This window comes from Schistocerca americana, chromosome 8, assembly GCF_021461395.2.
Source record: "Schistocerca americana isolate TAMUIC-IGC-003095 chromosome 8, iqSchAmer2.1, whole genome shotgun sequence".
NCBI lineage: Eukaryota > Metazoa > Arthropoda > Insecta > Orthoptera > Acrididae > Schistocerca > Schistocerca americana.
The window spans coordinates 199,996,730-200,016,874 of NC_060126.1; the positions used below are offsets into that span (position 1 = coordinate 199,996,730).

General features: G+C 37.4%; 1 protein-coding gene across 2 annotated transcripts in view; it reads right to left on the bottom strand.

Annotated features, from left to right (window-relative positions):
- The window catches only part of LOC124625818 (palmitoyltransferase app-like), a 152,112-nt gene that overhangs the window by 24,733 nt on the left and 107,234 nt on the right, over positions 1 to 20,145 (bottom strand). For both annotated transcript variants that reach the window (XM_047149280.1, XM_047149279.1), the window contains exon 8: positions 12,181 to 12,316. In XM_047149280.1, the coding sequence (XP_047005236.1) occupies positions 12,181 to 12,316 (136 nt within the window). The remainder of the gene's footprint in view (positions 1 to 12,180; positions 12,317 to 20,145) is intronic.

Genomic DNA, 20,145 nt, shown 5'->3' on the forward strand with positions numbered 1-20,145 from the left:
GATGGCTGTGTAGTGCTGGAATGGGAACAGAGAGGGGGCTGCATGGACGAGGACAGTGACTAACGAAGGTTGAAGCCAGGAGGGTTACAGGAACGTAGGATGTATTCCAGGGAAACTTCCCACCTGTGCAATTCAGAAAAGCTGGTGTTGGTGGGAAGGATCCATATGGCACAGGCTGTGAAGCAGTCATTGAGATGAGGGATATCATGTTTGGCAGCGTGTTCAGCAACAGGGTGGTCCACTTGTTTTTTGGCCACAGTTAGGCGGTGGCCATTCATGCGGACAGACAGCTTGTTGGTTGTCATGCCTACATAGAATGCAGCACAGTAGCTGCAGTTTAGCTTGTAAATCACATGACTGGTTTCACAGGTAGCCCTGCCTTTGATTGGATAGGTGATGTTAGTGATCAGACTGGAGTAGGTGATGGTAGGAGGATGTATGGGACAGGTCTTGCAACTAGGTCTCTTACAGAGGTATGAGCCATGAGGTAAGGGATTAGGAGCAGGGGTTGTGCAAGGATGGACGAGTATTGTGAAGGTTTGGTGGATGGTGGAATGCCACTGTAGGAGGGGTGGGAAGGATAGTGGGCAGGAAATTTCTCATTTCAGGGCACGATGAGAGGTAATCAAAACCCTGGCGGAGAATGTAATTCAGTTGATACAGTCCCGGATGGTACTGAGTTACGAAGGGAATGCTCCTCTGTGGCCGGACTGTGCGACTTTGGGAGGTGGTGGGAGACTGGAAAGATAAGGCACAGGAGATTTGTTTTTGTACAAGATTGGGAGGATAATTACGGTCAGTGAAGGCCTCAGTGAGACCCTCAGTATATTTTGAGAGGGACTGCTTGTCACTGCAGATGTGACGACCATGGGTGACTAGGCTGTATGGAAGAGACTTCTTGGTATGGAATGGGTGTCAACTGTTGAAGTGGAGGTATTGCTGGTGGTTTGTAGGTTTGATATGGATGGTGGTACTGATGTAGCCATCTCTGAGGTGGAGGTCAACATCTAGTGTGTGTGTGTGTGTGTGTGTGTGTGTGTGTGTGTGTGTGTGTGTGTGTGCGTGTATTGCTGACAAACACCTTAATGGCCAAAAGCTATAATTGTGTGAATCTTTTTGTTGTGCCTATCACGACTCAGCATCTCCGCTATATGGTGAGTAGCAACTTTCCATCTCTAATATTGTAACACTAAAGAAAGGAAGTAAAGTTTTTCAGTGTTTATATGCCAGTCAAAATAGTGCCAAAGGGGTATGACAGCAAGGTATCCGGAGCTCTTAATCAGGAATTAAAAGTTACAGACTACTACTTTTAAACACTGGTCATGAATGAAGGTCACAACAAAGTAAATTCATGGTGGTGGAACTGAATGTACCTGGTCATTTGCTAAGTCATACTCATTACAGCCAATTTGGTTCACAACACAATCTAGTAATTGAAACAATTATATCAGAAAGTGGAGTTTGAGATGCCACTCTTAGCATTATCAGCAAGCTAAACAGTACATCTCATAACAGTCCACTCAGTGACATAGAGATTCTTTGCATTCTTGAGGGATCTGAAAGTGATCTTAGCAATCTTCTTGATGCTGATGGCATGGTTGAAGACAACACTTACAATTTATCTGATCCAGGCAAGAAGGCTTCTGTGATTTTGTTTTTTTGTTTTATACATATGTGCATATCATGAAATAATACAATACAATGTTTTTATTCATGTTTCTTTGCTATTATGTTACATACATGCTCATGTTCACTCATAATTTATTTATTATTTGAGAATCAAGTGTGTTTAATGAAAGAGTAACGTAAGCTACTGCTGGGCCCACAGAAACTGAGAGGCACTTGCAAGTAGCAAATGACAGAGCATGAAAATGGTCAAGAACTAGGTCAGTGCAGAAAAATGACTGGAACAAGAGGGATGATATTCAAAATAGTATTTGAATTTATACTGGCCTTAATGCAAGTATACACATGGATACAAACGTGAAGAGTAAAAGTGATCTGGAAGATTTATTTCACTATTTTGTCGATGATGAGCTGGAACACCTCATGAAAGAGCAGACAAACCTGTACGAAGGGCAGAAAATACAAAGAAAACAACACCTTAATCAACTACAGCCAAACGGCACACTAGTGGTGGAAAACAGCCACTCTGGACTACATTTGAAAATTTACTGCTATCATTTTAGATTTGAGTATTAGCGAGCAACTATCAATTGCAGATCATTGGAGCATAGCTCCAGTAGCGTCATGCAGTTTCTGTCTGACCATAATGAGTAGAAATAGGTTTTTACTAATATGTTCAAACTTCCACACGAATGGTAAAAATTCATGTGAAAGCTAAAGGTGAACCAGGATTGATTCGTTATTTGAAATATGGCAGAATATGACAAAATATGTCACTGATGCAAGAGAGGATATCAAGGCAAATATAACCTCACAATTAATGAAGGGATGCATCCATTTCAGGGATGTCTTTGTTTCAAACAGTATATGCCACAGAAGGAACACCGATACTGAATAATATGTGCTTGTGCAAGCAGAATCAGAATGTATTTGATATTTTGATGTATCCTGTGGCAGGACAATGCTGTGATGAATGTAGTGCTAAGACTTCTTGATAACTTAGCAGTAGGGCCACACAATGTTAACTGATCGGTACTATACAAGTGTACAGCCATCGACAGCTCTTGAAAGAAAGTGCACTACTCTCACCGGTAGCATTAAAAAGTAAAGAAGAAGAATGCTGCCTGCCTCCTAAATCACTTGAACAGACAGCAACAGTTATCCACTGTGAAGGAAAGACAACAGACATTTATATGATAAGCACAACGTACAGAGGAGACATGCCCTCCTATACTGACAGAAGGGAAGGGGTGAATCAGACTAGTGGCAATCATTGATTACAATAAAAACAAGTTTGGTGTTGACTCCAGTGGCCAGAGAATGTCACATGGAATATTCAACCATTGCTCTTTGAAGTGGTGAACAAAGCCTTTGCTGCACCTAATTCTCACTGCTGTTTCAGATTAGTTTGTATTAAATACACAGTTCATGAAGAAGAAAATTAGTACCAGCCAATTCACTAGTTCTGTTTGCAAAGATCTGTCAATGATGTGTTACTAACACTCAACTTCCACAAGTGCTACTGAGATTTCAAAGGTGATTAGAAATAATTTCCTGTAAAAGAGTACCAATACAATCAGGGGAAAAAAAAGAAGCACAGAATGCATATGGAGTGTGCTCAGGAAGAGAGAAGAAAGAAGGAGTAGCCAAAAGGAAAGGTAAATCATTTCTGTGTGGTGTATGCAAAGTGGTGTTTTGTGTGCAATGACATTGCCAGCTCTACCACACAAAAAATAACTATGTCAAACATTAAGTTGTTATCGTAATATATTCTTCCTTTTCACCGTATACATAGATTTAAATATGTACTTTCACTCTTAAATTATAAATGAAATACTAATATAAACCTTTATTCACCTGAAGAAGGCAGTCTTTCTCTTGACCTCTGATGATCAGAGGTTTACCAGAAGAAAAATATATTTTATGCTCATTTAAAAAAGCATCTGATGCACTTTATTTTTAAGTGTGAAAATTAGTTTCATTTTTTTCCAGTGCAGAGGGTCAAATTAGAGATAAACTGCCCAGCATGAGGTGAAGGATATAACAGGCTGCTATTGGGATGAGTATGTTTAAATAAGTGACTAGCACTCAAAGTGTTAAATCTTCGCCGTCTTGCAGCATTGCTCAGCTGGTGGTTAGGACAGTATGAGTAAGTGTGTATTCTTGTTTGCTACTTCAAGAAATAAATACTCAGAAATCTGTCTTAATGGCAACATGGGGAAGGCTCCAGGCAGAGTTGCATGTATACAAACTGTCACAGGTTAACGTATTCTGTTGCTTGAGGCTGGGTATCTCATTTATGAGGACACATTCATCTGCTACTTGTCAATGTCTTAAGTGAAAAGCTCAGTAAACATGCCAATTGTTAATTCATGCAGCCTGGAGACCTGACATGAGTCCACCAGACTTTCATTATTCTTGAAGCAGGGAGTCCCTAAGAGCTGACATGGTTATTCACCTGGACAAAGGTTTCTGCTGCCACTACACAAACCATTCATCAGCTGAATATGTTGATGGAATTGTTAAAATTTCCCTAATGTTGGGATGTGATCACTGAGAAGCAGCAAGATTATCTCTTTACAGCCCTTCAGTACAATGTTAAGAAAAACACAAAACATGGAAATAAATAAATAAAATGAGTGCATCATTTATGAATGACCTTAGTATCAAAATTTTTAGTACAAGGGAATGAGGAAAAAATACTTTCCGTTTCATAGACAAATGTAAGGAGAAGTGCTAGAAGAAACAGAAACATCATGGAGAAAGGAAATAAAAATGGAAATAAGTAAATGGAAGAGGAAGAGCAGGAGGAGGAGGAGAAGGAGACTGTGGTAGAAACTGTAGAACGTAAAAAATAATGAATAATACTCAAAGTAAAACTGAAAAGATAATTTTCTGAACTAAACCACAGAGAAACAATTATTTTTGAAAGGAGACAAAAAACTGAAGTAGAATGGAGATTAAATCTGTGTGCCACCTCATCTTTCTCTGTTTCTACTTTCATTTATTCTATATAATTCTCATTTTTATATGCCTCTCTCATTCTTACTAACCATGATGCCAATTTATATTTACTTTAAATTTGGTATTTTGTGTGATTTTTGCTTGAAACAATCATCATTCTGACCTGCACTTTTTCTTGTGATTTTTCTGGCAACTTCTCCATCTATGCCACCTAGCTTGCTTATGGATATTCATAGTTCTTCAGTTGTGTTACTTTCCCTGTAATCATAACCATATCTCATTTGCCCCCTGCCTCACCTCACTGTCACTTGAAATCTTCTTCTGTTTCTTCCATATGTCTATTAGTTTCCAATGATTATAAAAGTTATGCTATTGCATTAGTTGACAGGAAGCACATAAAAAGTGAAAAAAGGAAAGGTGGCAGCAGGGTCTTGCAGCTCTGGAGGTGGGCAGAGCTCAGTAGTGAAGTAGGCATCCTCCATAGTCCTTGTTCACAATCCACAGTGTCATCTACTGTAATTTTTATTACTCTTTGTTAACATTAGCTTTAACATGAATCAGAGTGAAAATTTATTTCACAGCTAGTACATTCTGCATTTTAAAGATGTGATTAATGCAGAAGCATGTGCACAGAATACAGCCTCTCAGTTATTTAAATTAATCATCCACGAGAAAATATGAATATGACTAAGCTAGCTCCATACACAGATCCATAATTGTTATACGTGAAAAACTTGAATTATATGCACAACACACATCTGCTAGAAAATCCCACTGCGGAGATGGACTCATTGTAAGTAAATAAAACAATATTTCAGAGGAACAGAAAATCAAGCCTGCATAATATACGACTTAACACACCTATCACACAAATAGCAGCATTGCAATAACCATCTGTAAGACACTACAGAGAGACCAAGGAGAAATTTGGAATGGAATTATAGTTCACAGAGAAGAAATTAAAACTGAGGTATGCCTATAACATTGTAGTTTTATCAAATTCACAACAGACCTAGGTCAGTTGAAAAAATGGATAGTGTTTTGAAAAGAGATTATAAGATGAATATCAACAACAGTAAAACAAATATAACTGAATGTAGTCAAATTAATACAAATTATGTTGAGGGAATCAGATTACAAAATGAAAAATTAAGAGTAACAGACAAGTTTCAATATTTGGGCAGAAAAATAATTAATGATAGCCAAAGTAGAGAGGATGTAAAATGCAAACTGACAATAGCAAGAAAAGCATATCTGAAAAATAGAAATTTGTTAACGTTCAATATAAATTTAAGCATTAGAAATTCTTATTTGAAGATAGATTTCTGGAGTACAGCTCTGTATGTAAACAGAAAGTAAATGATAAACAGTTTAGATGAGAAGCGAATAGAAGTGTACGAGATGTGTTTCTACAGAAGAATGCTAAAGACTAGATAGTTGGATAGTGTAACTAAGGAAGACACACAGAACTGAAGAGAAAAGGAATTTGGTTAATAAAAGTGGTCAGCTGATAGGACACACCCTAAGGGATACACAAATTCCCAATTTGGTAATGAAATGTACAAGGTAAAAATTGTAGAGGGAGACCAAGCAAGTTCTATATGCAAACCCACAATTGTTCATACAAAGAATTTCAATTACATAAATAACCACTGCAAAACACTACTGCAGATATGAAAAGAAACTGCAGTAATGATTCAAACTAATGTAACCAAATAAAGCTATAATTTAGAACATTAAGAAAATCCTGAATAATGTTGTCAGTTACGAATGATCAAAAGCACAATATAAAAATTAACACCAACCATACAGATAGTAGTAATAACCAACTGTAAAACACACACACACACACACACACACACACACGGACATTTCTCAAATTTTTAAGCTTGAAAAGCAAACAAACTATGAATTGTTCCCCTAATATTTCTTTATTATCCACCAAACCGGTTTTTTACTTGCAAAGTCATCACGAGATAGCTAACCACACCTGCTGCCTAATTAAACAGTTTCTATTACCTGGCATTTTCCCCTTTAAATCAGAACTTAATTAGCATAAATATTATTTCTCAGTTAAAGATTGTCAAATGAGACCTCACCTAGGAACATTTGTTGCTGGTTGCAGTCACCCTCAGCAATCTTTTCTTGGAAGTTTCAAAACTCTCTTTGCTGGCTTAACATCAGATGGGTCGACTGTCATTCTGCCACCACTTAACTTTCCCCCCCCTGAAGAAACTGAATTAACTGATCACATTCAGTTTTTTCATCCTACACCATGACCCATTCCTCCTCTCATCAATTGGCCTTTCTACCCCTAATGACTGGGAGCTCACTTAACAGTGGCTACACCCTCCCCCTCACCACCACCACACCTATGAAATTAAACTTTTAACAATGTTATAAAAAGGGTAGTTGCTACTCACCATATGGTGGAGATGCCGAGTCGCAGATAGGCACAACAAAAGGACTGCCAGGAAGTGAGCTTCCAGCCACCAAGGGCTTCTTTGGAAACACACACACACACACACACACACACACACACACACACAAAACTCTCATACACACGACCACAGTCTCTGGCTGCTGAGGTCAAACTGAAAGAAGCAGTGGCATGATGGGCGAAGCAACAGGCTGGTGGGGGTAAGGAGGAGGGAGGGCCACGGATAGCAAGGGAGGGGCTGTGGACAGTAAAGTGCTGCTAATGAGAGCATACAGGGCTGAGGTCGGAGAGAATAGGGTAGCTAGGTGCAGTTGGGAGGTTAGACTGCAACTAGATGTCCTAACCTTTCCCCACCTCGTTCCTGTATGCCTGTATGCTCCTACTGGCAGCATTTTCCCCCTTCCGAATCCCAGTCTCCTCCTTACCACCTCCCCCCCCCCCTCCTCCCACCAGGTTGCTTCTCCCATAAAGCGCTGTTTTAGTCGCAGTCTGGTCTCAGTGGCCAGACTGTGGTCGTGTGTGTGTGTGTGTGTGTGTGTGTGTGTGTGTGTGTGTGTGTGTATTTCCAATGAAGGCCTTGTTGGCCAAAAGCTTACTTTCTGACAGTCTTTTTGTTGTGCCTGTGACTCATCATCTCCATTATATGATTAGTAGCAACTATCCTTTTCAGACATTACTATATTCCACCTTGAATTTTCATTGTTTGAAATTAAACTTTTAGGTGGAGCAAAACCGAATCATTGAAAGAATATTATTTTTGTCATATATATATGGGCCACTGACCATGGTGAAATGAGGTGATGTGCATGCCTCAATGATACAGTAGCCTTTAGCACAGCTGTACCCAGAATAGAGAAGTATTTGTGGTGTGACCAAACATACATGTGGTTCCTGAAGATGGCAAAGCCATTTATAGCTGTATGGGACGGGGGACGATTTGGGGGGGGGGGGGGGGGGGGAGCAGCAACAGCCAGGACGACTGACTGATCCGGCATTGTAGCATTAGCCACCACGGTCTTGTTATGCTCGTACTGTGAATGGCTGAAAGCAAGTGGAAACTACGGCCATTACATTTTCTGAGGGCATGCAGCTCTACGGTACTGTTAAATGAACAGGACTTCTTGTCACATGAGTACAGGGTTACAAATCCAAAATCAAACACAAATAAGGCAAGAGGGGGTCTAAAAATGACTAGGAAAATAGGAATATGCATATGCTACTATGAACAACACAGTCAACACATTCACAGCCAAGACAGACAAAAAGCCAACACCCACCACAACACTACAATTTTATATGCTAACTACATCTTTAGATGATAAAGAAACTGAAAGAAACTGTAAAGAGATAAAAGAAATTATTCAGATAGTTAGGGAGATGAAAAATTAACAGCGATGGAATTTGGCAGTAGGGAAAAGACGAGGAGGAAAAATAGTAAGAAAACATGGACTGGATGAATGACGCCATCTGATAAAATTTTGCATAGAGCATAATTTAATCAACACTAGCAACTGGTTTAAGAATCACAGAAGGTTTTATATCTGATCTGGGGATGCAGCCAAGTTTCAAATAGAATACATAATGCTAAAACACAGATTAAAAACACAGATTTTAGACTAAAACAACATTTTCACCAGCACATGTGGACTCTTTACCATAATGTTTTGGTTATGACTACATATTAAAACTGAGAACATTACAAAATGTACACAATTAAGGATGTGGGATCTGGGTACATTGAGAGAACCAGACATTGTCGAGAGTTTCAAAGAGATCATTGGACAACAATTGACTGAAACAAGGGAAGAAATGCAATGAAATACGAATGGGTAGCTTTGAGGGATGAAATTGTAAAGCTGGCACAGGTTCAACTTGCAGGAAAGAAAATGCTTTGTAGAAATCCTTAGATAACTTACAAGATAATGAACCTAACTGATGAAAGGAAAAAATATAAAAAGAAAACTGTTGAACTACAAAACTGCAAATCAGGAATGGCTAAACAAGAAATTCAAGCACACACAACTCGTGGAAAGATAGATCCTGCATATAAGAAAATTAAGGAAATTTCTGGAGAAAAGACATGAAGCTGTATGAATATCAGATGCAAACCAGTACTAAGCAAAGAAGGGAAAGCTGAAAGGGGGAAGGAATATATAGAAGGGCTATACAGGAGAAACATACTTGAGGACAATGAAGTACAAAGAGTGGAGGAAGTATATAAAGATGAGTTGGGAGATTTGATACTACGAGGAGAATCTGACGGCATTGAAAGTCCTAAGTCAAAAGAAGGCCCCTGGAGTAGACAATTTTCCCTGAGAGTTATTGAGGCCCTTGGGAGAGCAAGTCACGACAACAGCATTCCACCTGGTGTGCAAGATATATGAGTCAGGTGAAATACTCTCAGACTTAAAGAAGAATGCAATAATTACAATTCTATAGAAGGCAGGCACTTTTGTAGATTCTCTTTGAAATTCTGATGATGGCAGGTACAAAACACAGGAAGCCAAAGGTTATTTATAACTTGTAGCTGCTATCTGGTTTCTATACAAGAGTTGAAAGACGTGAAAATAAGCAGTAGTTCAGAAGGGAGTAAGACAGGCTTGTAGCCTATCCCAAATATTATTACTTCTGTACTTTGAGCAAGCGGTAAAAGAAACCACGAACAAATTCTGAGAGGAAATTAAGGTGCAGGAAGAAAAATTAAAATTTTAAAGTTTGTCAATGACACTGTAATTCTGTCAAAGGTAGCAAAGGACTTGAATGAGCATTTGAATGGAATGGACAGTGACTTGAAAAGGGTTTACAAATTGATTATCAACAAAAGAACAACAAAGGTATTGGAATGTAGTCAAATTATATCAGGTGACGCTGGAAAAATCAGATTAGGAAATGACACACTAAAAGTAGTAGATGAGTTTGGCTATTTGGGCAACAAAATAACTGACGATCGCAGAAAGCGAGGATATAAAGTGCAGACTGACTTTAACACAAAAAGCATTTCTGAAAAAGAGGGTTTGCTAACATTTAGAATAAATTTAAGTATTAGGAAGACTTTTCTGTATGTATTTGTCTGGAGTATAGCCTTATACGGAATTGAAATGTGGACAGTATACAGTACAGACAGGAAGAGAACACAGGGTTCTGACACTTTATGCTACAGAAGAATGCTGAGTATTTGATACACAGGTCAGGTAACTAATGGTAGATACTGAATCAAACTGGGGGAAAAAAGAAATTCATGACAACTTGACTAAAAGAAGGGATTGGCCGATAGGACACATCCTAACGTGGGAGGGAAAGGGATGAATACAGGAAGCAGATTCAAATGGATGCAGATAGCAGCTGTTACTTGGAGAAGAGGAGGCTGGAGAGTGTGGACAGCAGTATCAAACCAGTCTTGGGATAGAAGCCTCCAAGAGCACCACAGTAGAGGACACAAAAGTAACTCTAGTCTTCCTACCAGCTGACTGAAAGTTTCTTGAATTACCTGAATGAACTTCAATAGCAACAAAGTTGTATTAATTTTTTTTTATGTGCCTCCAGGTAGACGATTAGATGTAAATCATAAATACCAGATTATAAGATGAATGAATTACTATTCACAAAGTTCAAGTATTCCTGCTAATACAGTTTTTCCACTTCCTTAACCAATTACAGCTACTTGTGCTATCATTTTTTTCTGAATTATATGACAACCCAGCTGGATCATCATGAGAACCAGGATGTCACCTAAGAAATATATACTTGGATAAAATTTGTGTGTGTGTGTGTGTGTGTGTGTGTTAGAGAGAGAGAGAGAGAGAGAGAGAGAGAGAGAGAGAGAGAGGAGGGGGGAGGGGGAGAGGTGAAGGGTGTAAAAAATTTTCCCCTTCTCTTACTCAAATGTTTCCTCCTCTGCAGAATAATACCAGCCAAAGGATTCAGTTCATTATTTAGGGAGAGTTATGTGAAAAATTTACTGGGGAGATTTATGTGAGAATCTTATTGGAATATAGCAGATAAGAGTCAAATAGGTCAACTGTCCTTTGCTGTATTCCTCCAATGTGCTGTTCTTGTGATCTGCTTCTTCCCTCTGTTTCAACCAATGGTTTTGAAAACTTGAAAAATCCAATTATACAATCTGCAGACTACACCCTATCAATCATCACACAGGAAATGATATGCAGTAACTTTCACCTTTTCTATGGTGTAATTTTTGGACTAGAATGTGACAAGCATTGTGATATTGTTGTTTATTATGTTTAATCAGAATGTGAGGATTCTTTATGTGAACTACTACAAATTAAAACTGCGTGGAAAAATATGATAAAGAAGTAATGTTCTCATATGAAACATGCAGGAGAAAAATTAAGATGCATGTGAAGGGTACTGGGTAAAATTGCACTTAAAATAAGTTGCACGTAAAATTATAAAAACCATATTATTAAATTCATGACTTAACACACCAAAATTTTTCTGTGCAGGGACAGAGATACACATGCACATGAAAACACACACCCATCTAGTGTGTGTACACATTTATATTATGGAGATTGTGTGTGCAATGGATAACAGAGAAATAGTAACCATATCTGGAGAAAGCTTCTTTTTTGCAGTATTGGAAAAGTTGTACATACCGAGTGTTGAAAGTTATCCAAAAAGGTGAATTCTTCCACATATGAGTCTCACACAACCTTATCAGCCACTAAACACAAGACAGGAAAATAATTATAATAATTAAAAAGCTGAAATACTGATAGCAGGTTCCTTCATCAGATGCAGCTATCACTGGAAATAAAGCATACCAGCATCTGTTATAACTAGGAATTTATGGGCAGTTTTCAAATATGTAGTAGCACTATTGAAGCACTCAACATAGTGGGACTAAATATCTCCATTTTCATCTTCAGAATCAGGTTCACTGACAATGACAGAAGAGTCAAGGGGCACGAGTCCCCCAAAGGCATCACCAAGAGCTACGAGATTGCTGAGGCCACGAAAACCTCCTGCTGAAACAACAGGTCCTCCGACCAGCGGACTGGCTTCACGTGGAGCGTGAGGGCCTCTCAGAGCAGGTCTACAGTGTCGAATACGGCCCGTCAGCCTCTCCCCCCTTGTTTCATTTACTAAAGCTGAAGAGGCAGACACAACACTTCGTAATCTGTACGCACCGTGCAATGACGTTGCCAGAGTCGTGGTTGTACCACCACTCCCTCTGATGGCACTGGCTCCAGAAGGTGAAGTCACTAGATTTTGTGTAGAACCCAAAGCGTCATTTGCGACACTTCCTGTCTGGCTAGCACCATTCTGAAATAGCAAAGAAAATGTACTGATTATTGAAAAACAAAGTACTTTTACAACACTGAGTGTCGGGCATTTATTTGCATTTATTTCCTGCACAGTGCTGGTTTTTATTGTCTGCAGTGAAAGGTGATTATCCTTGCAATATTTTGACACAAAATAAGAAAAAAAGAAATATTATCACTTTCTTATGCAAGAACTGAATCGAATCCTGTCTCTATTTAAAATATATAATCCATAAACAATGATAAGAATGTAAGATTTACTGGAGTACTCAGTTTATCTCTAGAGAGCTCTTTTAAGTCTAGTTTATGGGAAAACTACTCATCTGGCACATATCCACAAGATAGGTCTCAGTCAAAATGACTCAAGAAGACTGCTTACATAGAAAATCAATTAGATAATTATGATAGAGCATGCCAGGCTTATAATATTCTCAGTAAATCAGAGTTTGGATTTCGAAAGAGTTGCTCTACTGAGAACGACATTTACATGTTAACTCATCAATCTTAGGTCTGCCATTCTTCCTCATATATATAAATTATCTTCTGTCTGAAGTACAACAAGTAGAATTAGTTGTTTTTGTGGATGACACTAGTATTGGAATCAATTCAAGCATACATACAGCAACAGACAGAATGGTAAACAATATTCTTAACAGTGTCATTGGTTTCTGTGAATGGTCTCATTCTCAATTTTAAAATGACACAACATACTCAGTCCTGCACATATAGAGTTACTATACGAATGATAAGTGTAACTAATAAATATAGTGGGAACTTCAATTTTTTTAAATCATCTATGTTGATGAGAATATAAACTGGAAATAGTACATTTTGGAACTCCTAAAAGACCTTAATTCAGCCACATTTGCACTTAGAATCACTGCAAATCTTGGGTACAGACAAATCAATAGGTTATTTTGCATATTTTCATTCAATTATGTCATATGGAATAATGTTCTGGGGTAACTCATCTACGAAAGAAAGTCTTCACTGTTAAAAAAGTGCTGAAAGAACAATATATGGTGTTCACCCATGATCATCTTGTAGACATCTGTTTAAGGAGCTGCAAACTTTGACTACCACTTCACAGTATATTTATTCCCTCACGAAATAGTTGTAAATAATCCACTGCAATTCAAAAGAACAGTGATGTACACAATTACAATATCAAAAGGAAAAATGAAATTCACTACTCCAAATTAATGCTGTTTTTAGCACAAAAAGGGGTTCACAGAGCTGCAACAAAAAGTGATCACTTCCTCAGTGATATAAAATGTTTGGTGGACAGCAAAGGAATATTCAAAAACAAACCGAAAAAGTCTCTCTCTGATAACCCCTCCTACTCCACAGAAGAATTTCTATTATTGTAATATGTAAAATGGGTTGGGCAGGAATTACTAATCCACATCTGCATGTTCAATAATAATAATAATAATAATAATAATAATAACAAAAATGTTTATAAATGATCAGCATCTAGTCATATTTACACAATCTGCAATGTAAGTGTGAAATGACTCATTCCGCATCATTATGATTTATGATACAAATGATACATGGAACATGAATGCAACTAACTAATTGTGTCCTGAAGAAGGCTTTATAATTGTGAAACCTGTGATACAAAATGTGTATTGTGATCGAAATATTAACAAAATGTGTTGGTGTGCATCTTATCTCGTGGAGATTCTGATGAAATAAAACCCACTTAATATTTTTTATAAATTCAGCAATATTTTGTTATGAGTTTAGCACTCAGTATGTTGCACTACAAAGACTGAATCTGTCATCAATACATTTTTAACATATACACCCACATCCATACTCTAAGTGACCATACAGTGCATGGCAGAGGATACCCTTTATCACAGCTAGTTATTTCCTCTCTTGTTCCACTTGCAAATGGAATGCGGGCACAGCAACTGTCTATATGCCTCCGCATGAGTCCTAATTTCTCTTATCTTGTCTTTGGGGTCCTCACATGAAATGTACACAGGTAGCAGCAGAATCATTCTGCAGTCAGCCACAAATGTTGGTCTCTAAATTTCCTCAATGGTGTTTTGCAAAAAGAGTGTCGCCTTCCCTCCAGAAATTCCTACTTGAGTTCATGAAGCATTTCCTTAGTACTCATGTGTTGACTGAACCTACCAATGATTCGATGTCTTCCTTCAATCCGACATGCGGGGATTCCAAACACTTGAGCAGCACTTAAGAATGGGCCACACTGTGTTCTATACGTGGTTTCCTTTATAGATGAATGACACTTTCCTACAATTCTCCCACTAAACCAAAGTCAACCATTTTCCTTCTCTACTACCCAATTTATGTGCTCGTTCCATTTTGTATTGCTTTGAACATTACGCTATATATTTAATCAATGTGACTGTTTGAAGTAACACATCACTAGTATGTTTTTAAATGAACACACCGCCATTTAACTGTATTGTTGTTTATTTAATTATGACCCAGGTTTCGGCCTTTTACACCATTTTCAAATGACTAAGGTTACATCACTGACATACAATGCAGAACATCAAGCTCAAAATTGGCCATAAATTAAGAAAAATAATAGCTCCCCACAAAATGACAGCTGTAAATTCATCATCTTTTTATTAGAAACACTTGAGCAATACTTAAGAATGGGATGCACTGTGTTCTATACGTGGTTTCCTTTACAGATGAATGACCCTTTCTTAAGATTCTCCCACTAAACCAAAGTCAACCATTTTCCTTCTCTATTACCGAACTTAAATTAACAAAAATAACTGCTCCCCATGAAATTCCAGATGTAAATTCATCATCTTTCTACAAGATCTTGTGGGGAGCGATTACTATTCTTAATTTATGGTCAATTATGAGCTTGATGTTCTGCACTTGTACGTCAATGACATGAACTCAATCACTTGAAAATGGCATACAAGGCCAAAACCTGGGTCGTAATTAAATAAACAATACAGTCAAATGGTGAGTTGTTCATTTAAAAATCATTGTATGACTGTTGCTCAGCAATACCAAAAACTGTTTACACCATTAGTACTGTACTCTAACATCAGAGGATTTTTTTCTCCTATTCACCTGCATTAACTTACATTTTTTTTCTACATTTAGAGCAAACTGCTGTTAATCACACTAGCTAGAAATATTGTCTAAGTCATTTTGTATCTTTTTACAGTCATTCAATGACGACACCTTCCAGTACAGCACAGCATCCTCAGAAACCAGCCCAGATTGCTGCTCACCCTGTCCATCAGATCATTTATGTATATAGATAATAAGGGCAGTCCTTATCACACTTCCATGTGGCACCCTTGACGATATTCTTGCCTCTGATGGACACTCATTGTCAAGGATAACATATTGCGCTCTAATACATAAAACGTCTTCAAGCCACTCACATATCTAGGAACCTATCCTGTATGTTTGTACCTTGGTTACCAGTCTGCAGTGAGGCACCATGTCAAACACTTTCCAGAAATCTAGGAATATGGATTCTACCTGCTGCAATTCATCCAAGATGTTAGGCAAGAAAAGAGCAATTTAAGTAGGAGCAATACTTTTTAATCCCATACTGTTTAATGGGTAGAAGCTTTTCCATCTCAAGGAAATTTATTATATTTAAACTTAGAATATACCCACAAATTCTGCAACAAAGCAATGTTACTACACTGGTCTGTAATTTTATTCATCTGTTCCTCTATCCTTATATAAGACCTCAATTGCATTTTCTTCCAGTTGCTTGGGACTTTGCACTGAGTGAGAGATTTATGATAAATATAAGTTAAATAAGGAGCCAATATCAAAGAGTACTCACTTTAAGAACAAACTGGTATTCCATCTGGACCTGGAGACTTGTGTGTTTTTAACTCTTTCAACTGCTTCTCAATGCCAGGGATGTCAATTTGTATGACCTACATACAGGAGTCTGTATGACAGTAAAATGATGGCAAGCCTGTACAATCCTCCTGTATGAATGATTTTGTGAATGTGAAATTTAAAATTTCCACTTTCCCTTTGTCATCTCTATTGCCACACCAGACAAATCACATCACTGGATCGAAGCCTTTAACCGGCTTTATGATTTTATGCAGGACCAGAATTTTCTTGGGTTCTCAGCAAGATCTGTCCCTAATGTATGACAGTGGAAACTATGTTTTGTGCACTGATCTATTTATGGACCCCAAGTGTCTACTGAAGTTTGCCTGTCAACACTTCTGTATTCTTTTCTGGACCAAAAGTGCAACAATCCCTGCCAGATAGTGTATTGCTCTACAGCATATTAGGTTTAAGTTCAAACACTTGTTCTGTGTCCCATTGTTTCCTGCAAAAAAAAAAAAAATTGGTACAGTGTAACTTTGTTTTTACACTCCCAGAATTAACATTTACAATATTATTTTAATTGTTCCCGTCTAATTTCCTATGTACACAATGTTAATTTGCACCCGATTTTGGGTCAACATATTTATAATTTTCCCGCGATTTACACATTACGAAAAAATGTTCGTGGAGAAGAAAATGATGCTAGCATACTTTTGTCCATCCAGAAGTGTTTACAAATGTTAGATGGTTAAGTTCTTGACACCAGGGCACTCTACTCAACGGATCTGAACCACAGACATGTAAAATTTGGAACAATTTGTGCCTCATCTCCTGCCGCTGCCAAGCCCTACTTGGCGTGGTGGCTGAGGGAGTTTTGTTTGAATAAAGACATTGTGACCAATCACATCCATTTCCAAACTGCGCAAATGCAGTTTCGTGATTGTTGCCATCATTGTCACAACTTTTTCTAACCAAACCATATGCAGTGTAATTCGGTGTTTGGCCACTTGTAGCGCTAGTTGACAACATCATTAGCTTTGCGTTGCTCAAATACTTTTAGTTTAAACACAGTGCCAGTTACATATTTTTTTCATGTTGAGCAAAACATATTCCAGGAATTTATTCTTGTTGTCAAGTGTAGTATTTACGTATGTATTTTTTGTGATGCTACACAAACAAACAATGTGAGCGATAGTTTGCATGTGTGTGGTTTTCCACCAACACATAAGTGAGGAGGCACAGTACCTGATAACCTTAAAAAGATGACTACAGTGCAAGAGAAACAGAAAGACACATATTCAAACAGCACATAAAACATTTATGTACACATTTACACTTGACAATGAGGAAAAATTCTCGAAACGCGTTGTGCTAAACATGAAAAATATGTAACTAGTGCAGTACTTCATTATTTAAATAATGAATGATAGCTGCAGACTTTCAAAAATGTTGATTATGGCGTATGAAATTGAGTCAAACATTCCTACTTCCCTGACAGTTATCAGTTCCAGTTACATCAGCAGTTTATTAGATAATAAACCTTCATTAGATGGTAAACACGTCTTTTAATGTCTGTTATGTATATGTATCACAGATAAAGTGCATAAATCAAACGGGTATCCTATACATAACTTTTATAGCTTAAAATGTTATTTCCCACATTCTACATTTACCCGCATTTTACACAATTTTTTTGAAGTTCCTTGAGAAGCGTAAAAGCGAGGTTTTACTGTATGACATATCATACCATACTGGAAGATAGCAGGTAAGAGTAACCTATAGCATCTTTTAATATACTCCAGAAAATTAAATTATCGAATTTTGTATCTGATAATCCAGACTGGCCGGTGATTTGTGAATACCAATGAGGGACACACGTAGTCAGAAAATGATTACTGTTGATGAAACACACCAACAATGATGCTAACAATATCTATCAAGATTTTACAGTACGAATGTCACCTGTCTTGTCATACAATATTCTGATGAATTCTGTCTGAAACAAAGTGTGCTTATGTCACAAATGTGAGCAGTAACATTACTATGTGTTAGTTCACAACTAAATATTATATAAAAGCCTCGGAGAGGTCTCAGCAAGTTATATCCCAGCGAACATGGCCTTTATATTATTTGCAGGCTTTTATACACATAAAAAGCTTAAATGGAGCAAGACAGTTATACAGAAACTGCAAGAGTTTCAGATAAACAATAATACGAAGATCCAGAATATATACCTCTATATTTATACTCTGCAACCCACTGTGAAATGCGAGATAGTGGATACTTCCAATTGTATCAGTTACGAGGGTTACTTCCTCTTCCATTCACATATGGAAAGAATGATTGCTTAACATCTTTGTGTGCAATATATAACCAGTCCAAACTTGTCTTTGCAATCCCTATGGGGGCAACACATTGAAGATATTAGTATATTCCTAGATTCCTCACTTAAAGCTGGTAATTTTCACTCAATTGACTGCATCTATCTTTAAATGACTGCTAATTCAGTTTTTCCAGAATCCCCATGACTCTCTTCCATGGGTCAAACAAACCTGTGACCATTCATGCTGCCCTTCTAGACATACGCTCAATATCACTTGTTAGTTCTCTTTAGTATGGGACCCACACACTTGAGCATTATTCTAAATGTTGAATTAAACTGAACTATGCATAAATGTCTTGACAAGGATGTGTAAATACAATGAAAATTTGGTAAAAGAAACAAATGGGAACACTTAGAATTTTAAAAAATAGAAATAATGTTGCATAGAAACTACATTTCATTAGTTAAGTTGGCAGATGGCTCAGTAACTAACACCAGAAAGAAAACTGAACAAACATTCCCAGGTTTCTTCACTGTTGGTATTGTTCAAGAAATGAATCAGAAACAATTAGCAACGAATTTCATGATGTAGTACTAGAGAAATATGTAAAGCCACTTGAGGTATGAAGAAAGGAAAGATGGTGGGAGATGATGGTGCTTCAACAGAAAGATTAAAGCTAGAGGTACACATACAAAGGCAACTTGCAAAATTAGTTTTGAGAGAAGACAATTGCACAAAACTGCAATATTTTATACTTATTCCACTTCACAGATAAAGGTACAGACAAAATGGAAGAAATAATCAGCCTCCTCTCCATGATGTACAAAATAGTCACTGAAACTGTCATCAATTACACAAAAAACATTAGACTTTCAGCAGGCAAATGAATGAGTCGCCTCTAGAAGTGGATGAACCATCTGCAAGTAATGAAAGAAAGTACAGAGCAGAGCTATGAGTATGGATTACCATTTTGTCTGGGATTAATAGATTTTGAGAAAGCTATTGACTCAGTTTCAATAAAACCACTGGTAAACATGGAGAAACAAGTACATTGAAGAATATAGATGTCACTGCTACAGATTCCAGTATACTCCATTACGATACAGAAAAATTCAAAACTGAAAGAGGAGTCAGGCAAGGAGATTCTACACCATTCAAATCATTCTCTACAGTCCAATGAAAGTTTCTCAGACCCTCAAGCTGGAAAAAAAGAAGCATTTTGCCGATGACCTGACACTGTTTGCTCCTAATGCAGATTAACTCCAGCAATAAATAGAAGAAAATCATAGAGCAATTTTTAAAGAATGCTTGCAAGTGAATTACAATAAAGCTAAAGTAATGTATCATTAACAAATCAAAAAGAAATTAGTACAAATTAACACTGAAGTCATACAACCAGTTAATAAGTTTTCATATTAAGGACAGCAAATGAAATTAACAGATGAATAAAAATGACGTAGAGGGCTTTTGATAAACCACATTTAAGGTTTTCAAAACTATGCTTCAAATAAGTGTGAAAAGAAACATTCAGAAGTCATGTGTATTAGCAGATTGGACTTGTGCAATAAAACATGAATTTTAAATGTGAAAACCATTCAAAAACTGTGGTCGACCAAATGAGTGATGGAGATATGCATGTTTGGTTTACCAGGAGGTACTGGAAGCAAACAAATAGATAAGGAAACAGACT